Source organism: Homalodisca vitripennis, chromosome 1 (genome assembly GCF_021130785.1).
Source record: "Homalodisca vitripennis isolate AUS2020 chromosome 1, UT_GWSS_2.1, whole genome shotgun sequence".
NCBI lineage: Eukaryota > Metazoa > Arthropoda > Insecta > Hemiptera > Cicadellidae > Homalodisca > Homalodisca vitripennis.
In genome coordinates, this window is record NC_060207.1 from 14,792,132 (window position 1) to 14,816,394 (window position 24,263).

The 24,263-nt window shown below is 32.8% G+C and overlaps 1 protein-coding gene and 1 long non-coding RNA gene across 2 annotated transcripts; both read right to left on the reverse strand.

Moving 5' to 3' along the window:
- Window positions 1–5,678: 5,678 nt before the first annotated feature.
- On the reverse strand, window positions 5,679–9,341 carry LOC124357484. Its single transcript, XR_006921950.1, has 2 exons — window positions 7,548–9,341; window positions 5,679–5,870 (listed from the first exon to the last, which is right to left on the reverse strand). It is a non-coding gene; the product is annotated as an uncharacterized LOC124357484 (long non-coding RNA).
- A 4,790-nt stretch (window positions 9,342–14,131) lies between these two features.
- Window positions 14,132–23,121, reverse strand: LOC124357488. Its single transcript, XM_046809335.1, has 4 exons — window positions 22,973–23,121; window positions 19,492–19,650; window positions 18,386–18,519; window positions 14,132–14,400 (listed from the first exon to the last, which is right to left on the reverse strand). The coding sequence occupies exons 1-4, from the start codon at window positions 23,028–23,030 to the stop codon at window positions 14,200–14,202; spliced, it is 552 nt and encodes a 183-aa protein (XP_046665291.1). The 5' UTR covers window positions 23,031–23,121; the 3' UTR covers window positions 14,132–14,199.
- Between the last annotated feature and the right edge of the window lie 1,142 nt (window positions 23,122–24,263).

Here is a 24,263-nt window from a genome sequence, read left to right on the forward strand (position 1 = left end):
GACTATAAGTGCTATTTGAAAATTTTCAGTTACCGTCCACCTCCCTGTCCGCTGAGGGTCAAATATTTGAAAGCTATCATTATTAGTGTAGCCCTTTGTAGCTAGTAAGGTTTCCGCAAACACATTTTATACATCTAAAATAACAAAAAAGTTAAGAGGGTATGCAACTTACTTTTCAATCAACATGTAGGTTGATAGTTATAAATTAAAACCTAAAAATACACTTAGTCAATACATTGTTTACAGGTAAATATATATCAGAAGAGAAAATTGGTTGACTCCACCGTGTTTATTTAATGAGATCAAGTATAAGATATTTCCTTAAGTGTAATTTTGTTTACAGTATTAAAACAAATCTGATAAATTCCAAGTACATTTCTATATTAAAAAATAAAATCATAACTTATTAAAAAAACTATTCATAAAATTAGCGAATGGAAATAGACTAGTCAACGAATGACCTGATAACATGTCCCCATTATATTTGGGAACCGTTTGTTCTTGATAAGACTTGATAGAGACTTTAAATTTTGCATGACGTTCACTGTAATCTAGACGAGATCAGTCCTTCTTGCATGATTACAAGTAACCTTTAGTACTCTTGGCGGTAATTATGTCAGACAGCTTTTTGGTAATGGGATAGACCATATCCCACCAGGATGGCGTTGCTATGACGCCCATAGCCTAAACATTACGCGAACCATTATCTGGCATACTGCCAGCTAGGTCATTGATTGATTCTGTATTTGGCCATAGTTTTACAGAATATATTGAACAAACCAACTGAAGTGTTTTAGCAACATTTCACCCGAACCATTGAAACATGTTTCTCTTGAATTGAGACAAACGATGTGGTCTCAGCGCGAGGAGAGAGCGTGTGAGTCCATTTTGCCATTAATGTCAGACAACTCTTAGATGATGCATGCGATAATGTTTGAACCGGACGACGTGGTCCTGTCTCGTGACAGTATCTTATGAATTACATTTAAGCTGATATTCATGTACGTTTGGACGTAATGCGATAGTCTTTTAAAATAGTAATTAATAATCAAGCATTAACGTAAGGACCAAGATAACTTTTAAATAAAATTAAAGCTTTTCACTGGTATACGGAATCTCAAGTCATGTCCTCTCGAAAGAAGGGGAGGCTAGCTCTGAACCAGCCTCTCCAGTCAAAGCAGGCAGGGGTGGCACACCCTTGTTGAGGCTACTAAGAACCTTGGACACTTCGGGAATGAACCCCACCAACTCCAACAGTCATCTCCCACAGTAGATTAGACCTATCAAATTACCCATCCACCCCAGAATATCAAAACTTGCGTTTCTGCACATCCATAAGATTTACATTTTTCCAGCTCCTTGAGCGATGAGCTTCGATAACGTTCAGCCAATAGTGAAATTATATTTAAGAGAGAGAAAGCTTTATGTTGCATTTGTTATAGTCTTAATAACTACGTAAACCATTTTCAAATGTTTATAAAATTTTGTAACTCAACATGATATTTCAAATTCAAATTACTTTATTTGTATTATATATACAAAAGGGCGAATTTAGGGCCATAAAGCCCTGTCTTACAATTAACCCTAAATATTTGTTAATTACTAAAACAATCTCATAAGACTATTGTAATTTTCATCTTGTTATAACCGGCTCTACATAATATATGTATTAAATATGTTAATAATATATTTTCTAATTTATTTTACCTGAATTCAGAATTAAGTTAACATTAAGCCTTGAATTAGTGAAATAGTGTGTGTTAGCTACTTAGGAGTAATGTGCACTTTATTAGGGCATGTATAAAAGGCATATAAATCAGTCATTTTATAAAAATTCCCTCGTCATTTCGTTAGACCCCTAACGGTTGTAATCACCAGATAAGGATCCCCTCCAACGTTCAAGTTCACACATGTGGGGCGCCACACTGCACTAGGAAGTTCCTGAAGCTTGAGAAGGGAAAGGAAATATCGTTTGTTAGGATTATAACATTAATGTACATGAACAAAGTTCATACTACAATTAATAACGACGACTATTGGATGCACCAAAAAGTTTAAATATGCACATTTCTGCTTAGCAATTATTAGAAATATATCAAGCTTTAGCCAATCAACTTGATGCCATCGACCTTTGCAGCTATTTTATAGCATGCTTAATACTTGATTATTTCATTTGATTTATACCGATGTTCACATAAACATAATATATGAAATTATTTTTCACACAGATTAAACCAAGATCTTCTTCTTTTCTTAATAAATTCAAATTTACAACATTTGAATTTATAACAAATATGAGTTAATAACATATAAAATTTACAAATTACTCAGTTCAAGATTTGAAATTTGATATGACGATAATTTTTAACCATGAATCTTATTTGTTAAGATTTACAAACAAAAGAATTAAAACTCAAGCAAATTGCTTTGATAGGAAAACTGATAGTATTAGGTGTTTTGAAAGAGTAGCTCTTCTGTTTATGACTGGGAATTCTTTTAGATTCTCTGAATATAAAATGGCTCAATGAGCTTGATTATAAAATGGCTTAATAAGTCTGATCATAAAATGACTCAATAGATCTGATCACAAAATGGCCCAATGGATCTAATCATAAAATGGCTCAGAATGACTAGCCTACTTAACATTTATAATATTCCTGTTGCAATTACACAAAAATTTGTTTGCTCAGAAAGGAGACAAATTTAGTGACAATCTTGACGGATTGTGACTATACCATTTTTAAAAATTTAATCGACCCAAAATCGATTGCACCTTCTTAATTAAGAAGTGACCTTATGCTCCCTATAATGTATTGGTGGAGTTTTTGAAATTTGTGATTTGTTATAGACTGTGCGAGTAAGAATTTGCTTTAAATTTGTTGTAAGTATTGTCGTGACATGTGGAACTAAAAGTGGTTCGGTGTCAATAAATTAATTGCTCCAAAGTGCTTATTATTTCCTAACCTTTTTCCTTTTAAAGATTGTTAAGTATGAGTCTATTTGTCTATTAGTTGTATATGGTCGTCTGAGGATTGATACTATATTTAAATATAACAAATTAATTACACCGTTACACGTCACCTAGTTTGCTCTGTAGGATATGTCCAAACTGGTAGGCACACTCCCATAAGAAGTTTTGTTTTATTCCGTGTTGGTGTATGCAAATTAAGTTATTATATTCTTACTTGGCTTTATGTTTATGACTCCATTATTGTTGTAACTACTGTACTGTCATGTTCTTACTGATGTACTGCAGTAGTAGCTCGTCGCCGATTGCTGATTTGATTTCAGATCTCAAGTTTAGGACTATTAGTACTTAAAAGTGTTTAGAGCAGTTATATAGGGATAGTTGAGAATGCAAACGTGTACAGGATGTAAGCTTCCCTGTGTTATTTTCTCATTGAACGAAAAATTGTTCGTTTTGAAGAGATATAGCCTACAATTCTCATTAGTTTGATTTGAATTGTATAATTTTGATATTTATTTCCACTGTAATAAATACTAATAGTTTTAGTTAAATATCTTATATATAGTTACAGATAGATGTTGTATATTAAATCTGTCTTCACAGTAGCACTTATAGCAAATTTGTAGCTACGTAACTTCGCCAGGGCATGACTTTAACAGCCCAAAACGACTCCTAGTTCCAAAGTTGATCTGTATATATGAAGGAGGGCTTCTTAAAAGCCTGTGTATCATCTTAAACACGTGTAGCTCATCTTATAAACTGTATTGTGAATAAATTTATCTCTATAAATCTATAGATAAAAGAATATGAATAACAAATAATGCAATTATTTTATTTACTACAAGGGCCTTTAGTATAGACTGGCAATTTAGTTGAACACGGTTTGCTTGCTTTTACACGACAGGAGAAATTATAGCCAATTTTAGGACGCCATTACTGGTCATTTTTAACATTCTTTTCTATGTACTTGGTGATATGGTGATAGAATGTAACTTTTGGGGTAAGGTTCGTCAGGGATAAGAAGAAAAATCTTTATTAACAGTCCACGATTATTAGTCTAAGTTAATTATGTCTATTCAACAGGACATTTTACAAAAAGTTCGTGTTGTAACAAGTTTGGTGAACTGTAGTAGGCTAAACTATTACTCGGATTTTCCCTCACAGCAACTTTCTTTCTATTACGTGTTTTACTTCTATCTTTTCCGACATGATTTTGTTTCGTTGTATAAAATTTCTATGGTTTGTCTTCCAGTCACTCCACTTTCAGCTTTTTCTAGAATTGAGTATCATCTACTATTTATTAAGGCGAGAAACTAAGCATCGGATACCCATGCTCATATGCGTTTGTCTTCACCTGAGCATTACTGTGATATAGCCTACCTTTATCCAGAGAGTTACGAAACACCCTGTATGACTGATAGGCCTATATATGTTTAGTTACTCCAAGTAAAATTATCATCTTTACAATTGGCATTTGTGAAATTTGTGTATTATTTAAAAAATTTTGTTCAGCTGTTTTATCTATTTATTAGTCTTTGAATATATATATATATATATATTATTATCTAAACATGTTTATTCGATTACAGTTGAGTTAGATGTAGGATTTTCAAGCAAAATTTGTAATTGGGTTCAATTTTATTGTTCTTGGCTAAAACTAAAATTATGTAACGATAATTAATTGCCTTAACCTACTTGTTCATCTGTACTTTTTAGCCGAATATCGTCAATCTGATAGGCTAAGTTGTATGTAAAAAGAATAAGGTACTAAAGTAAAGTGATTAGGACTTGTGCAAAGTAGACGTTCACTCCTTTCACACACAAGCTTTTTCATGAGTTTTTCGTCTTAGTGTGTGAAAGGAGTGTTACAGAGGACGTGCCGATCGAACGCGGAAGACGTGTCGGCCGGTGATACATCGCGGATCGTACTCGTCACATTACTCAGGTCCCCAGGTCATGCATTGTTACTGGGTGCTATTTTTGTAATTTGCAAGTTAAATCATTGCTAATTTTCAGGCATCCTTTCTCATTAACTCTTTACAAGCGCGGCTGTTCATACTAATTGTTTATAATTTAGATTCACTATAAATTATTCTCATGTGTCTTTAAATCAAGAGTACTACTAAGTTAAAAATTCAATTTAACACTGTATTGATAAAATATAGGCAAATTAATATGAGCCTGCGAAAATACGAATACTTCGATCATGCAGGGAAGACTGTATGTTGCATTCTGCTAAATGAAGGCAGTTTGGTAATAACAGTATAAGCTTTATAAATTTGATTTGCTTGTGGAGATGGATGACCGGAAGCAATAATGAGCCATTTATCAAAATATTTCATGCTAGGATCAGATGATAATTTGTTATTAGAGTATTAAAATACTAAGCTAGAAAGCTACTGATTTTTAGCTTGTAACAGTGTTACCACACTGGTAGCATATCAAAGTTCATGTCTTGTAACCCAATTCCATCGTTCTTGGTCTCCTGAATAGAAGATGTTAACAAAAATGAATCGTGAATAATGAAAACACAATTTATTCATTGCAACAACCTATCAACCTATTCATTGCAAAATCTTTCACTGTACACAATCATACAATAAAATCTTCAACATTCATAGCAAAGTGATAGACCTCTTACCTAAGAAGTCAGTAAATAAGAATCTCCTTATATAAGGTATAAAATGTAACACAGTAAATTATACAAACATTATTTTTTAAACACATTTATTAAAAACTTTAAAAAAAGTATTTACAATTTTAAAAATGCATTCTTTGTTAACTTCATCGTAGTATACAATTATAATGGAAATCACAGATAATCGACTCATATTTGAATCTTCTGAAATCTTCTCAAGTCTTTCAAGTGAAAGTTCAAGCTAGATCTATTAGCATGAAGCATCTGTAACAAAACATGGTATGTGTTTAAATTCTTTGTTAATTCACCAAAAGCAGTGTTTAAAGTAAATAAAAAGGATAGTTTGCTGAAAAAACACAAACTAATATAGGTAACTGATGTAGTTATATTTAAATTTAAATTAAACCCAAAAAGAAATTTGTTTTTCAAAATATTAGCTCCTAAATTAACCAAATATGATTATGGGTAACTACACTATACATTAAGCACTACCTATCATGTTAGTTAAATTAGTAACTGAAGGGAAAAGCTTCCTAAATTTATAGTGTAATGTACAAGCTTCTAAAATGTCTTCTTACTTCATCCAAAACCATCCCTAAGCACATGTACTAACTTACCAGTAGTGATATTACTCATCAGACAACATTGCCACACGCACACACGTGTTACCTATTATAGCACACCAGCTAACTATATACAGATCCTTAAGTTGGCGACTTTTAGTCTATTTACCTAGTTGTCTGATAATGATGTATCGTATATCTGACTATTGATTTTAATTGTATGAAGTACGATAAATACGATCTGAAAAAATTGCATATTTTAAACTCTTTTGGTACCCTCCTATATCGACCTACACCAAAATTAGCGTTGCTGACGATTTCTTTCTTAAGAAAAATAATTCTTCTACCGATTAAACAAAAAACAGGTTGTGTGCAAATTGGCTCTTGGCTTCAAGACTAGTAGGCCTACTATCCAGTCTGATTAGCTTCCGTGACTATGTAAACATTGTCATAAATGGAAAATACATTGTTTTAGTAGTTTCACATTTTAGAACAGAGGAACTATTGATTTTAATACGGACATAGTTTTACATATGCAGATACATGAATAACAATAGTAATTTGAATAAAATAATGCTACAGATTTGTCAAACGTAGTTACAGTTGCAAACCTCAATATATTGCTATGATGTCTTGTCTGTTGGTCATCCTGATTGAGTTTGTCTTTTCATCATCTACACTTAATATTACAGTTTGAAAAATATCGCCACATACATTGATCAACAAATATATTTTACTTTGGTACAATCATGTTTACGGTATGGTTTTTAAGTTTGGAGATCAGCCATTCAGTACCATTTAAAAATTGTTTTGTCATAAAACATAAATTATATGTCAGTCAAAGATTTTGTAGACATGCGTTTAGGGACCAAGATTTAAAAAAGTTTTCCTATTGAGTACATTTATGAGATTTTTATTTATGTCAACTACGGTAAAATCAAATAGAACTTGTGGCCCAAGGCCAAGTCTTGACCAGTTTTGTTACTGATCTCTTCATGACTGAACGATGGCTAATATCCATAATAATATTACCATCACAAAATTTAAAGAGCAAAAAGACATGTGAACTATTAAACACAATATTGATAGATTTCCCTACATAGTGTCTGTGTATATCATGTTAATGCCTACAAAGTAAATCAGTGTTAATCAGTAAATTATGTTGAAACCTGATAATTTTTAGTTACAAAAATGATCTTTCTATAAATCTTGTACTTTTAAGGTATATTTGCAATGTTATAACATAGCCTGACTAGCTATAGTTGTTGATGTTATATAACATCACCTGACGAAATAAATTTTAAAACAAATTTGATATCCATTAAATCTTTTTATCGAGTTGACAATGTTAGTAATATTTTCAAGATGGCTAACTTACCTGGAGTTAATAGTTCAATGAATGTGAATTTTTTAATCTGATTCTTCACTCTCTTCTTCTTCCACTTGGTACTAGTAACGATAATCATGTTCAACATTCAAGTCCAACCTGGTTTTGTTTACAATTTCGGGGTCATCACAAAGTGTTACACTACTGTCTTGTACCACTTCAGAAGCTTTATTATTAACTGCTTTTGGTTGGGATCGGGTTCTTGGTAATTTATTCTTTACCTCCATTATTTTACTCTTTATTTCCAATTCTTCAATTTTATTTCGCTGTTTGGCAATTCTCATATACTCCAAAGTTTTTGTTTTTGACCTTTCTTCTTGTATCCAATTGTCTAGCTGAGTAGACAGTGATTTTAATTCTCTCGAAGAATCAGAATTTGAAATATATGTCTTCGTTGGCTAGAATAATGAAAAAGAATTTTTATAAGTTTTGCACATAATATCTCATACCTCTTATAGTTGTCAATTTGTATTATATATAAATGTAAATAGATAACTTATCTTGATTTTAATACTACTTGAACTATCAGTATAGGATGATAATAAGATTATTGAAAATGACCCTCTCTAATCAGCACTCTGCAAGCAAGCCTTTTTGTAAAAATATAAACTGATACGTTCGAACAAAATCATATAAGCCTATTGTTGTGCATTTTCTAGTGAATGTAACTTAAATATCAATATAAAAATAATATTTCTTGTAAGCTTAAAAATTTGTTCCAAGATAAATAACGAACGGCTGCAGTATAATAAGTGACCACCAAGACAATCAAATCATCAATATTTCTCAATATCTAAACTAATGAATAATACAAAACCAAATTGTTGGTCAGAATTATGTTGTAGGTTTTTTAAAAATTATAGTAGTTATAGTTCCATCCAAATGAACATGCTTTCACTCCAGAAAGATAATGCGACTCAGTCCTGCATTAATTGGTATGCAGGATTGAGAAGGCGCTAGTAGCAAAAGAATAAGCTATAGGTGTCTTTCTGGACATCGAAGGAGCTTTTAACAAAACAGAAACTCCGGCGATTTTCAATACGGTCTCCTCGAGACATAGTATTGATAGTAAAATATGTGACTTAATAAGGGCCCTACTCACAGTGTTAAGGTGGATACCAAACTTTTGGAATGAGCATCAGTGCAAGTACTACAAGGGGTTGTCCCCAGGGTGGCGACCTTTCTCATCTTCTGTGGAACCTAGTTGCAGACGACCTGCTTGTGTCTTTGAACAGGGGTACACACATGACATTGTGATTCTTGTGAGTGGCAAGTTCAACACAACAGTCACAGAACTGACCAATGCTGCTCTGAACATAGTGGGAAACCGGTATGATGGAATGGGCCTTAGTTGCAACCCCACCAAGGCTACCACAGATGGCTCTAAAACATAAAGTGGCGCAGGTGCTTGAATCGTGGAAGTGAGACCATATATGGAGCTGGTGATCCCTATGGGTCCTTATCCCATTCTTCCAACCAGAACACAGAATCAGTACCTGCAGAAATGCCATTTCAGATTGGCTAAAGTAATCTACTGTACGCTGCTCAAACACTTAAATATAGTTTAATTATTTTATCCAATCTGAAAAAAATACATTTATTTCACACAAAGAACTAGCTTTCACCATAATACGATTTTAAAAGCATAAAACTTAATTCAGTTCCCCCAAAATTAATTCAAAGTAAAATCGTGTTTGGAAATACATTTAAAATTGAAATCGTGTTTCGTTACTGATAGCGGCAAAACAGTGACGTATGCGTCTTCTTGGTTTCACAAGCAGTCACGTTTATCCTTGAAATACATATAATGTAATTCAATGTTTGCTGTAAATATAAATTTTAATTTGTAAATTAATAATATTTTACTTAAATTTCTAAGACTGAAAACTAGGAAATCCGTACTATTCTTTGAAATATCTATTACGTTATTTGGTCCGACATTTTGTTTTTAGTCTTTGACAGTTTGCATTTGGATAGTCATGAATATTGATGATTCAAATCATTCAATAATCAACCAATAGTGTTGGTGGTCACTTATTATACTGCAGCCACTATTGGTTGATTATATCAATGGGTATAATAATTAAATATCGTTCGATAATTTCGATATAGAATACCAGGTCTGCTTATTATACTCTAACCCCCACTTATTATACTGCAGCACTGAATGCCAGTTTAGAAGATACTTTTATTGTATAATAGTCATAATAAATTTAAGTGTTTACAAACTATTGAGATTCTGCTGTATTCTAGTGCAGAACTCAGGTGGGGCATAGTTTAGTGTCAGTATACCATAACATAACATATTCAAGAATCAAGAATTTTATTGCCATTGACAACGTTACATTGAATAGGCTAAGTCAACTTATTTTTCTTATTTACACAAACAATTGATTTTAATATGGAGGAATAATAAAGCAAAAATCAATAGTTATAGCACAATGAAAACTATTACAAATAACCATTAAGAATAGTTAATTTCAAAGGTCAATTACTTTGATCATTTATAAACAGTTTAAAATAGACTTAAAAATAAATAACATACAATTATTATTAAAAATGTACAATTTGATAATATACTTAATTGTATATATAATAATTTAAAATATAATATATATAATTTAAAATATACTTAGGTAGGGTACGATAAGCGGACCCAGTTTTTTATATCGAAGAATATAATCATCAATACCTAATATTCCCATCTCGAATCCTAGACTATCAATTTATAAAAGTATCTATAGCCCTAAATAACAATCATGTGTTTTAAATTAAAATATGAATATGTAGAATTATAAGAAAACTCATAAATAATTAAGAAATGACAAATAATAAATAAACCAAAACGAGAATGAACAAACAGAAAAACTCATAAATAATTATGAACCACAATTCATATTGTTTATGTCATAATTGTTGAGTTGTTTATAACTATACAAATGTATAATTATATATTATTACGTGCATGTATGATAATTATTATTATTGTTATATATACACACATAACCGTATATATAATCAGTATCGATTGGTTATATCAATGGTTATTATTAAGTAATTTTTTAGAAGAAAACCGGGGGTCCACTTATTGTACATTACCCATATACTTTAATACATACATAATAAAACAGTATAAATTAATAGGTTTTTCTAAAACTACTTCCTAACTTCCGCGTGCCGATGTTGTGTACCCCACAACGCCATACTCATTGCCCGAAATAAACAATGACCGTCCCCTATAACCTTAACTCTTTCAAACACCTCCTAAAATAAATATTATTTATGTTATTATTATTATAATACTAGCTGTTTCCCGCGGCTTCGTACGCGTCTCTTAAGCTTTGCCCGTATATTTCTTTGCCTTCAAATAGTGTTTGGATATTTTAATATACGTAACTACTGTGTTGTAATTGCAGTTTATAATGTGCAGGCGCTTTGATAACTTTTATATCTTGCAGTACAGCCTGGTGGTTAGTTACATCAATGGGCATTGCGTATAAACCTTCTACATAGAAAAATACAAATTTTCATAGTGATCGGTCCAATAGTTTCTGAGTCTATAAAGGACAAACACACAAACATTCATTTTTATATATTATGATTGCAGAAACAGTTTAAACAAAATTTGTCGTTTCTCTTAAGCTTACTCTATGCTTTAAAACTATAAGTGTAAAGAAATTTATATATAAATATATTTTTTGTCGCATTATATATGTTTTACAAAGAACAGCTGATTAAAAATTTGAAAAGACTCTTTCACTTAATAACATATGTTTGCTGCAATGCATTTCTTACGGGTATTTCTGTAACCAGTGGGGCGGAATCCTGAATCGGGAAAGGGATAAAAAGTATCCTATAACCTTCTACAGATCAAGACGAACAAATTAAAAAAAAAATTAGGCGAATCCGTCCAGCCGTTTGTGAGTGATGCTGTTACACACGAACAGTTTCATTTTTATATATATAGATAACTAGCTGTTTCCCGCGGCTTCGCACGCTTTTCGTAAGTTTTGCCCGCGTATGAGCATTTCTGGTTGAAGTAAATTATATTTCCAACCCCGATGTAGATTTTACCTTGATGTCACGATCAAGAAAATATGTCAAAAATGTATTGTACATGCATAATGTATTTTATTACAAAGTGGTCTAACCACTCAACCTTTAAGTTCAACCAAAAATTTAGTTTAGACAATTATGTTTACAAAGAACAGCTGATTAAAAATTTGAAAAGACTCTTTCACTTAATAACATATGTTTGCTGCAATGCATTTCTTACGGGTATTTCTGTAACCAGTGGGGCGGAATCCTGAATCGGGAAAGGGATAAAAAGTATCCTATAACCTTCTACAGATCAAGACGAACAAATTAAAAAAAAATTAGGCGAATCCGTCCAGCCGTTTGTGAGTGATGCTGTTACACACGAACAGTTTCATTTTTATATATATAGATACGCATTATTGATTACATATTACAAGTTGAACAAGACATTCCTAGTCACAATGGGTAGGGTACGATAAGCGGACCCGGTTTTTTATATCGAAATTGCCAAACGATATTACTTAATCAAAACCGTCGATATAATCAATCGATACTGATTAATTATTTTGAACAATTAAGTTAAAGTTTTCCTCCGTAGACTAATGGTTATAGTCTCGGCTCTCTGACTGAGGGATCACGGGTTCAAATCCCGGGGAGGGCCAATAATGTATATATATGAAACAGTGTGTGTACTTTGAAAATAAACCAGTGTACATTGAAGCCTACATAGCTAAAGCTGAGGCTTAAAAGAGAACATAAAAACTTAAATAATCTATATTAACAGCTGTAAATACTTTAAAATAATACAAGTAGGGTAATATTTCAATTGTACATAAGTAGCATTTGATTATTAAAAATGGCAGTCAATGTTAGAAAACTACATGACAATGCTTTGAAAGACAACTCTGTAACTGTGAGAGGAGCGAATATGGTCGTCTTCAGTTTTTCTAATTTTCGTTATAATAATTTGTTTGATCACTGTAAATATTAAATTCATATTTTAATTTAAAAAATATGATTATTATTGAGGACTAGGTAGCTATAAAATAAAAGACCGGAGCGGCAAATCACGAATTTGACGTTATCAACGTATTCTGCTCACCCTCCTGAACAAAAAATATATATAGTACTAGGGGGTGCAAATGACAAATAACATGATTTTAGGGGGTATATTCATAAGTGGTTGTCTCTAATATTTTAATGTTCAGTTTGTGTGCTGTGTCTGGATAATCTGTTTACTTGAATATTATCTGCGGCCGGGACTGATAGCAGCCTGATAACGTATCTGTTATCTGAGTTCTCTGGGGCAGAGTCAGTGCTTCACTAGATATCGTGTTCAGTAGATTGGATTGAGTGAGTGCGTTACAATCATGAATCAACCATCCACTAGTTCGACCAACCCTAGTGAATTGTGTGTGTCGGAGTGTTTAGTAGGGCACGTAAAGAGTTTACGTTTTAACCGAAACGAAATTATTTCCTTTTTAATTGAACATGGAATTTTTAATAATGAGTGTATTTGTTCGTCGTGCGGTCGCGTGTTGTTTTTAAACCAGGAGACTTTGTTGTTTCGTTGCGATAGGAAAATTAGAAAAATTAGTAAGAAAAGAAGTTTTAAATGTTGCAATTTTTAAAAATCCACTTTTTTGTTGCTGCTGCTCAGCTATATCCGCCAACACACTAATGGTAAGTGTTCTCTGTTAATATCCATCTATATATTTCTATTTGAGTTTTCCATGATTTATTAAGTTTTTTAACTTTTAATTGCCTTTGCATTACATTTCAATTTATATTTCTGATCAGCCCCTCTAGAATTTTATTTTTTACAGATAGGTACTATCTCGAGGGATGTTTTTCTTTAATTGACATCAGCGCGGGGCAGCACCGGTGCTGCTGAAACCCACACTGATGGCCGGAGGCAATCGTCTCATTTCGATAACAAGTAATTAAGTTGTTGCTCGAAATTAAGAAAAACGTTCATTTTGATCAAAATTCTGCTCATTACAGTATTATTTTTCATTTACGTTTGCAAAGATGGCGACCCATCCGATGACATCATCACGAGGTTGAATCATGGTCACGTGACGCTTGACGTCGATGTACAACATGGAAATATTACTCCGCGTGTGAAAAGTTGTTCCATTTTTTATGTTCTAGAACTTCGTTATTTCTCATTTCCACGCTATCAAACCTTATATTTTTTTTGTTCTATAGGACGATTCCAATAAGTTTATAAGGCAAAACTCGTATTTTGCCGCTCCGGCCGTTTATATGATAATTACCAGGCTAGGATTTGAGATGCGAATATTAGGTATCGATTATTACATTCTTCGATAAAAAAACCGCGTCCGCTTATCGTACGCTACCCGTCACAATAGTTAAGAGCTAAAATTGCAATTAAAAAATTCATTTGTACTTATATAGTTAGGAAATTCCCCCCCCACCCCCCCCCCCCCCCACCCCCCCCCCCCCCCACCCCCCCCCCCCCCCACCCCCCCCCCCCCCCACCCCCCCCCCCCCCCACCCCCCCCCCAATCCATTATAAATTACTCATATTTACACCTTATATTTAAAACTAATTCAAAAACATTTTAATTTTTTTTAAAGTTCAGGAACTTGGAAGTTTTGGTGTAAACCAGTAGTTGTCCTTGTGTTGGCACAAGAGGTTTGCAGGAACACAACTGGCAACAGCAGGATCGTACTTGTGAGATGGGTCGGAGCACCGACGCACCTCCACAGTCGTACATTCATCAAGACTTGTTGAGGTTAACAGAATTGTGTCTGAATGCTGTCTTTCAGGCCCCTGCATCTACAATGTCAAATAAAATATCAACGCTACATGTCTTGATGATAAAAGGGAAACTTAGTATGACATTTTCGCTACTTAGTATGATAAAAGGGAAACAGCAACTAGGAAGAAGATGTATGATCTTAAGCTAAAAGAACTTAAGAAGAAGCAAAATGCGGAATTCATAGAGCAGGCTGACAATAAATCAAAAGCTGTCTGGAGGGTAATCAACTCTGAAAGAAAACAAAACACCACAACCATAATTCCAGTAAGTTTCATTGTTGAAGGTGAATTACACGATTCTCCCAATAACATTGCCAATGCTTTTAAATCAATTTTTTTTCCAGAATAGCAGAGAAGACACTTGACAAAAATAGAACACTGAATCAAAATCCTACACCAGCAAATGTTATTCAGGCTCACTTTGTTACTAATTTGCAGCACCACAACACTACTGAAGAAGAAATAGGAACAATTATTGACTCCATGAAAGCTAAAACATCTGCTGGAGAGGACGACATTTCTTCAAAGCTAATTAAACATTGTAAAAGTGAACTTTTAACCCCACTGACAACTCTTATAAACAAATCTCTGGACGAAGGAATTTTCCCTAACAGTCTAAAAGTGGCTAAAGTCTATCCCAAGTACAAAAGTGGCCAAATCAATGACGCTGTTAACTATCGGCCAATATCTCTGATATCGAATTTTTCTAAGATCCTAGAGCGAGTAATATTGAACAGACTTATAGCACATCTGCAGCAACACAACCTCCTGACCTCTAGACAACATGGATTTATCAAGAACAGATCAACAACAACTGCAGTAGTACAACTAATTGAGTACATTATTGATAAACTAGATCAGGGATGTGTTGCAACAAGTGTCATGCTCGATTTCAGCAAGGCATTCGACTGCCTGGACCACAACCTGTTAATTGGAAAGCTCAAGGCACTTGGGATAATTGGAAAAGAAGCCAGCTGGTTCACAAGTTATATCAGCGATAGGAAACAATTGGTTGAGCTCAGCTACAAGGATAACAACACCCTTCTCACAGTAAAATCTGAAACCCTCCCAATGAAAAGAGGAGTGCCACAAGGATCTGTCCTTGGCCCTGTACTTTATATACTCCTCACCAATGATTTTCCAAGTTACCTTTCAGAGTTTTGTGAGACAGTGATGTTTGCTGATGACACAGCACTACTTGTTGCCACCAAAAATCGACAAGAGCTTGAAATAAACTCCTATGTGGCATACAGCATGGCAAAACAGTACTGCCTTCAAAATGATCTGGTCCTGAATGAAAGTAAAACCTATCAACTGATATACACATCACTTCCCAATGACTACCAAGGCCTTCCAGAATTAACAACACTAAACTCAAATAAATATCTAGGCATAGTCCTTGACAACAATCTCTCATGGACACCTCATGTGACCCAACTTTGTAAAAAACTGAACATGGGTCTCTATGCTATACGAAGGCTAAAGCAGGTCAGTGATAACAGAACAGCCATCATAGCCTACTACTCTTTATTTGAAACCCACCTAAGATATGGTTTAGTGGCCTGGGGTGGGACAAGCGCTTCAAACCTCCAAAGAGTATTGGTAATTCAGAAAAGAGCCATAAGAACACTGAAAGGACTAAGACCGCAAGAGACATGTAGAGAAGCCTTCAAGGAGCTCAGGATCTTGACAGTTACTGCACTCTATATTCTTGAAACAGTAATGCATGCAGTAAAAATAGGCCGAGCCAGATTAGGAGACCACCACACATACAACACAAGGCATAGGCACAACTTCGCACTTGACACTCATCATCTCTGTCTATTCGAGAAGAAACCATCTTATCGAGGAGCTGCCTTCTACAACTGTCTGCCAGAAGAAATGAAGAGAATCCCTGAGAAGAATCTGAAGAGAAGACTCATGGACTGGCTGCTGGAACGAACAATATACACAGTCCAGGAGTTTTTGGATTGGAGAACTCAGCAATGAAGATGAATAATGACGAATTCTGTAACTCTTACTGTACATACTTTTTACCTAATTCGAACTTAACAATTGTAATTCAAATGACACAATCGCTGTACTCAATGTATATGTGAATAAAGATTTGATTTGATTTGTCTTTAGAGACAATCTGCGTAGTTGACATTGCCCTATGTCGGGCAAATTACAACTGTGAGCTTCGAAGGTGAATTCATTCGGCTGTTCTGCCATGTATGAACATAAATTGGCTTTTGTTTAGTTTTAAGAATTTTAACAAGTTTTTCACATGTTATGCATCATTCACAAGTTCATATCATGTTTTATAATGTGGAAGAGTTTAAAAATTGTTATGTTTGTGAGGTTTTAGTAGAAGACATGAAATAAGTCTATATTTGAGGTGGAGTTAAGTTTGTTTTAGCCCTCTCTTCCACTCAACCTCTAGATAATATGAAAACATACAAACAATAGAAATAACATTTCTTTAAAATTATATTAAACAAATGTAAAGAACATTATAAAACTAAGCTTTATGTACTGAAATAACATTAATACAAAACACATAACAATAAGAATGTAAATATATTCATATTTTCTAATCAAATTGTCAATCAAATCAAGTGGTATTAACGTAAAACCTCATTCATTCCTACCACCCACCCACTTGCATAACCAACCACCACCTGTACCTGTTCCACAACCAGTCCCAGACCATCGCCCTGAAGCAATATTGTCATGGAGCGAATTTCGTAATTGGATAGCTTGAACAGTGAACAACGTATTAAAAACTGATGAACGGTGGACAAGTAGAGAACCTTCCCAACATGAGGATCATCCACTGATATCATATATAAACTAATTTTGTCAGACATATAGATGAAATATTTATAAGCATTTTCAATAAAATAACAATTTTTATGTTTTGAAATTATAAAAATGTCAGTAATGTTAGCTAAATAGTGAAATTGTAAATAGTATCAATAGTTACGTATGATAGCAACATAAGTTGGAAGTTTTTAACTAAATTACTGTTAATGGAGCGATATTACTCTTGAGTAGCAGCACAAAGCGGAAAACTTTCTGAGAACAAGAACATTTCTGAATCAACTGCTCTAAAAGGAGCTAAAGGCATCAGCATGAAGCAGATCAAGGCCTTTTGAGGCATTTGCACCTTATTATCAGGTTCCCTGTAGGTGTATTTAATGGAGAAATGTTTAACTTTAAATTTATGTCAGCTCAATTAAGGTAGTGCAGTAGATTTTTGGCTTGATAAATATTGTAGAAATGACGAAATTTGAAAATTTGTCTCTTCCAATAAACACTCAATTGCCTTCAAATGTTTAGAAGTGCCCCAAATATTTCACACTATTTAGTGTTTCAGTTAGGAAGCCAACTACAAGTATTGTTTGAGTTACAACAATCTAAGTAAATTTTTTGAGAAGATGTACTCAATTTTGGGTTTGGAAAATATTGCTTTATGTTCTGATCACTCAACGTGAAATTGTATACATTTAAAGTAAGAAACTTAGGCAATTTTTTTTTGTTATAAGGCCTAAATAAAAACTGCTGAAGATTAAAAATGTGAAATGTGTACAGTATGTATATGATAGATATATATAGCTTCAGGGAGTAACATGTTTATTATTAATTTATGAGTTAGAAAAATTGTAATTTTAAATTAAATAATATTTGTATTTGTAAATTACATGTTTAAAAATATTTTTTCAAAACATAATTACATTTTTTATCAATTTCATTTAATTTTTCATTTGGGCCTGGTTAAAAAATATGCCTGTCTCCTATTGTAATTTCACGTTGAGTGATCAAAAAGTCTACATTTTTTGTATTTAGGGAAGTTATCTGGGAAAGCTATGAATTTAACATAAAACAATTTTCCAAACCCAAAATCAATTGCACTATGTTAAAAATTGTATATAGATTGATGTTTGTGCTATATTTACGAAAACATCTGGTTTTATTACTATACATTAGTATTAGTGAGAAAACAAGACAGTAAACTGACCTGGCTGTCACAGAGGTCGCTGCCACCGAAGCTGCATGAGTAGAAGACACAAGGGTCGTGTTGTTGGGCCCAACCCTCTGTCTCCAAAATTGAACAAAGGCTGGTTCTCTCCCAGTCCCATAGTGCTTCCAACTCTAATAGACAAATGAATTTCATAGTGGCAAAGTACAAAATTAAAATTAATGTAATAATATTTTACAGGAGAATTATAATGTCTACTACACTTTTGTGTATTAATTGCTACTGGTATTGAATGCAAATTCCTTTTTTATACATTTGAAAATATATGAGGTGTTACAGTGTGTGTGTACAGTAGAACTTTCGAAATTGGCTGGAAATTATCATAATGACCAACTTGTAAGCATTTGGTTTCAAAGTTTCTTGGTTAAAAAGCAAAGGAACTGTTAACATTTTATATTTTATTACTCATTTACAATGTATCTGGTGTACATAAAATTCTTTTGATACGCAATGATCTGCAAATGTTCAAAAATCAAGAATTTTTATTGTTGTCCCACATTAAGAATCAACAATGTCACAGGATTGACATGAATTAGACTTCATCATTTGTCATATTTCATTATATCTAGTTTCTTATAACTAGTTTAAAATTTCTTTAAAATTAGTTTAAAATTCAATACCATTAAAATCATATAGGTACACCTCTTCAACTGAATAAAAAGCTTTAATTTTCAGCCACTTAACCAAAACATTCTTAAAGTTCTTAATGCACACTGTTTTGGCATTATAAGGTAACTTGTTGAAAAGATTTGTACCAATGTACACAAAGCTATGTTGGGACTTGCTTAAACTAATGTATCTCACATCAATTAGATTTTCAGATCTGGTATTGTGAGAGTGTACAGAATTTCTTAAACTAAACGAGGTCAGATTTTCTTGATATAAACTAGGCTCTTTAAAATGTAGATACTAGGCAATGTTGGAAGTACACTGCAAGAATCTCTCTCATTAATGTTTAATCTGCAAATGTTGAATTTGCTTTCATGTAAAGTTCCTATCATTTTAATTATTGCCGTGTAATAAACATTTGATATTTTATATTTCTTAGAGAGATAATCAGACAAATGTTGAAAATTGATACAAACTGCGAGCGTGAGTGGTTGCGGTGAGAGGCTGCAGGCGCACACGGGACATGATGCGAGGAAACATGTTGATAAGAACTGACAGCAGAGGCATGAATGATATAGTGTAGTTGCCGCTAGCTACTGCGGAGAGTGGCTGCATCATGCGGTCTGTAGTGTCCTCTGTACAAAACACATGGCACATATTATAAAATAATGATAGCAGCAGCATACTGATTAGTTATGTTGATGATTTACTTTGTTTTCTGGAATTTTAGTAGTATCTCACTAATTCAATTTCTACATGGATATACATTTAATCAAACATACCTCAAAACTCTTTGTCAAAGAACATACGAGGCACATCTAGAAAGTAAGTGTACTGGTACTCTCACAGCTGTAGGGAATACTTTTTCGACATGTTGGTAACACTGCCGCGTAGTCTGACTCCTCCCCTTCAAAACGAGACCAATCCGAGGTTAGTGTGTTAAAACTCTGGACGCAGTAGCATCTCTCACGAAAAATGTCGATCGTATCTCCTGCCAAGTGAAAAATTCACGTGAAGGGAAAAGCTCTGGTTAAAATTTATAATGAGATGAAAACTGTTTACAGTAATGGAACTATGAATCGTACAAGTGGTGTCACGAGTTTAAAAATGGCCGTACTTCCGTGCATTACGATCACAGGAGCAGAAGACCTTCAATTGTAACTGATGAACTTGTGGAAAAATCGAGATTGCGGTTCGTGACGATCACAGATTGATTTTAGATGAACTTTCTGCGATGTTTCCGCAAATCTCCAAATCACTAATACACGAAACAATCAAAGAAACTCTCGGATAGCGGAAATTGTCTGCGAGGTGAATCTCAAAACAGCTGACAGAACAGCACAAGTTTAATTGAGTGCAGAGCTCCAAAGAGTTTTTGGAACACTACGAACTCGAAGGTGATGATTTTCTCTACTCTATTGTTACTGGAGACGAAATTTGGGTTGCCCACTACACACCTGAAACTAAGAGGTAGTCTCAGCAATGGCGTCACACCTTGTCACCCTCCGCCAAGACATTCAAAACCACAATTTCAGCCAAAAAAATCATGGCATCCATGTTTTAAGACCATAAAGACATAACCTCGATTGAATATCTGCCTCACGGGGACACCATCAACAAGGAAAGATACTTTGAGATGCTAAAAAAAATTGAAAAAGGCGATTCAGAATAAAAGAAGGGGCATGCTGACAAAGGGAGTCTGCCTGCTTCACAACAATGCCAGACCTCACACGGCCAACGCCACGAAGCAACTCCTGGACTCTTGGATGGGACGTTTTGAACCACCCCCCGTATTCCCTTGACCTGGCCCCTTCAGATTTCCATCTCTTCACATCCCTGAAGGTGCACAAGAGTGGAAACAAGTTTTCAACAGACGATGAAGTTAAGGGAGAGGTAGAGAAGTGGGTGAAAGAGCTGGTGGGAGACTTCTTTGAGACAGGCATAAAAAAATTGATCCCGTAACTCACCACTTGCATTGAGAGGGATGGTGACTATGTCAAAAAATAACTTACATATGAACAAGTGTAACCAAGTATGTTTTTGTTTTAATAAATTTTTTTAACCGTGCATAAATTGAGTACACTTACTTTCTGGACGTGCCTTGTATGTAAATTTACCCTGTGGCCTTTCCTGACCTGTGCAGCTGTTCTGGCTGGCCATCGGGTTTGTGTTCAAATTTTGCTTTCCACACATTGCTCAGTTAAATGCATCTAGTTCACTTATGATTGATTTGAAGCTGGTGTTTTCTTTATAAAACTAAATTACCAATATTTTGTGCCAGTCAAACGTACTATTTACCAACTAAAATATTTGGATAACCATGGATTAATTAGAAATTTAGTTTAAAGAAAATTCATTTCTGTTGTAAAATAACACAGAACTATCAAATATTAAACCTTAGTTGATTTTACTGTAAGTTTTGGGAAAATATGAGACAATTCTTTTAGTCAGCATACCTTAGTAATTTTTGATGGAAGTTATTTACACATTAAATCAAGAAAACTTAAGGTGGTGCAAGGAGTTCCCCAAGGTTCAATTCTTGGACATGTGTTATTTCCCTGTTATCTTCAGGGATTTTCTAGTATCTTGTATGATATTACAGGGATTAAGAGTCAACTCATACTTTTTGCCAATGATTCCAACAAATTACCCAAATTTAACTCTCAAATATTCAAGCATATTTCTTAAGCAATAATTTATTTTTAAATAAGTAAGTAAGTAAGCAAGCAAAACTAATTTTATTAATTTTGAAATAAAACAGAATAGAAATATAATTGAACCAAACAGTGTCATTGAACGGGATAATCTCAGCAAAATTTTTAATACAACATTTTTGAAATTACAAGTTGATAATAATTTAAGTTGGGCCATACATATACAAAGCCTATCAAAGAAAATTCATTGTATTGAAAATTTTGCTGAGATGACCCTGTTCTTTAAAAGTGTTTGGTTCGGTCATATTTCTACTCTAATTAACTATCACTGGTAAATGAATACAAATTTTGTCAATGATCTCTACACTATCCATATTCTCATATAGTAGTTATTTTCAACAGCATGATCCACAAATCATCAGTATCCATATCCACAGACAACTGCAACATATGGAAAATCTACAAAATGACAAACAACACGAATAAAAATGTTGTTATTGAATAAGGTGGAATAATGCAGTTAACTATAAAACTTTAAAATTTAATATTTATGTTCAATTTATTCCTCAATATAATTAAGCAACATTTGATATTATATAATATAAGATACATTTTGGCAGAGTATCTTTAACTTTGTCATAAGTTATATTGTGATATTAGTAAAATTGTATTACAAATTAGGGGCTAAGAATTCTAATATTTAAAAATAAATCTAAAAATGTATAGCAAATTAGAGGCTAAAAATTAAAAATATTAACAAATAAATTTTATTGTTGACTGCTGTAAAACCTTAATATTGTAGTCTAGAACAACTTTTTTTAAAGAAATGTTGATTTGAATAGAAATGAATTACTTTAAAAATTGAATAAATACAACTAAATTAAGCATATGAACGCTATGCATATTTAGAAAAAAGTTAAATTATAAATTTAAATAAGAATTTTGTTAGATCTATCATTGTAAAGTTTATTTAATTTGGAATATTTGGTTTTATCGAAGACCATATTTTTTGTACAACTATATTTGTATTTGTTGATAAGTTTATCTATTTTCATATAATGTTTGATATAAAAAAGGGATTTAAAAAAAAATTGTTTTGGATTTTTACTGTCTGTGTTTTTATATTTTAATTGTATACTGACTTGCCAACATCATGATTTTATTACTTAATGATTGGAAAAAATCTGTAGAACAATAAAATATTATTCAATTTTATTTCTTAATTTCAAAATCATTAGAGCAAAACCATTTTTGTATTCCTCCAAGCTGAGTTGACCTGTTGTAACATACAATGCATGCTCACCTGGTGTGGGGAGAGCCAGCGTTACAGCAGCACAATACACGACTGTCCTGCTCCACATCCTGCCGTCATCTGAGAGCTTTCACCTCTGTACTGCTGGTCATCCTCTATCTGGGACATCCCATTGTCAGTCTGGCGATTTGGTTCAATGACCATTGCTGCAGAATAACAGTCATATACCTCATCAGATGTGTATACCCATCCCAATATTAAAATAAACGAGGCTAAATAGAAGATACTATTAAAATGGTTAATTAAATAACAACAATAATGTACATTTTATAAATGAATTTATATGTTAAAATATTTTCCATTCAAAGGATTTTCTAGTCTCACTGGATGCATTATTGTAAATATTTGTTTTTCAAAAAAACATTAATACCACAAAGATGAGTATGATATTGATTTTTGCAATGCAAAACAAGGTTGTAAAAATATCAGTGCAAGAATTTTAAATGAACTGAAACTAATGACAGGCTACATTTTAATTCCACTTAATTTTGAGAAATTGTAATAGTTGTTAGTTTTTTAATATTTAGTTTAATTGTCATGTGTGTTTTTAAATGTGTTAGTGATTGTGTTTGGTTGTGTTAGTCTGTATTTTAATTTGGAATAAGGAGCCATTAAAAATATTTTAAAAGTTCAATTTTAGTAATAAGTTATATATATATATATATATATATATATATATATATATATATATATATATATATATATATATATACATATTTTAATTATAAAAACAATTTGTCTAAGGTATCCAAATAATATTTAAAAAGTGGGTGTAAAAAGCATAATAAAACAGTTGTAATAGTTTAATAATAATAATAATTATTATTATTATTAAATTATAATATGCATTATAATTAATTATGTCTGTGTGCAAATATACTTTTAGCAAGATATACAATATTTGTTCCATGACAGAATTGGAAATGACAGTGATTTTACTTTGACAAATCTCTAAAGGTTTATTTTTCAACTTAATGTTTGTGAACATTTCCAGCTCCCAATCTTGAAATCTAAAAGATATCTAAATCTTGATAAGTAAATAAGTGTTCAAAAAAATGTAGAGTTATAAAAACCTGTTTTGCTCTATGCGGATGTATAACCCATAATAACTTTTTATTTTTGTTCTTTCCACATTAGATTGATTAAGTTTTATAAGTAATAGCACTTTATACAGTTAAAAGTACATGTAAAATGACACTATTTGTTTGTTTCTTTACAAACTGAACATTTTTTCAAAATATTTTAAAACATATATGGTTGGAATTGGTACAATACCTCAAAA

What these genes read in the sequence shown, in the direction of transcription:
- LOC124357488 (XM_046809335.1), bottom strand. Translation starts at nt 23,030, where the DNA reads ATGTGGAGCAGGACAGTCGTGTATTGTGCTGCTGTAACGCTGGCTCTC. An exon ending in GCTGGCTCTCCCCACACCAG is followed by an intron (nt 19,651 to 22,972) that starts GTGAGCATGCAT and finishes TGTTTTGTACAG; the next exon opens with AGGACACTACAGACCGCATG. An exon ending in GCGACCTCTGTGACAGCCAG is followed by an intron (nt 14,401 to 18,385) that starts GTCAGTTTACTG and finishes TTGACATTGTAG; the next exon opens with ATGCAGGGGCCTGAAAGACA.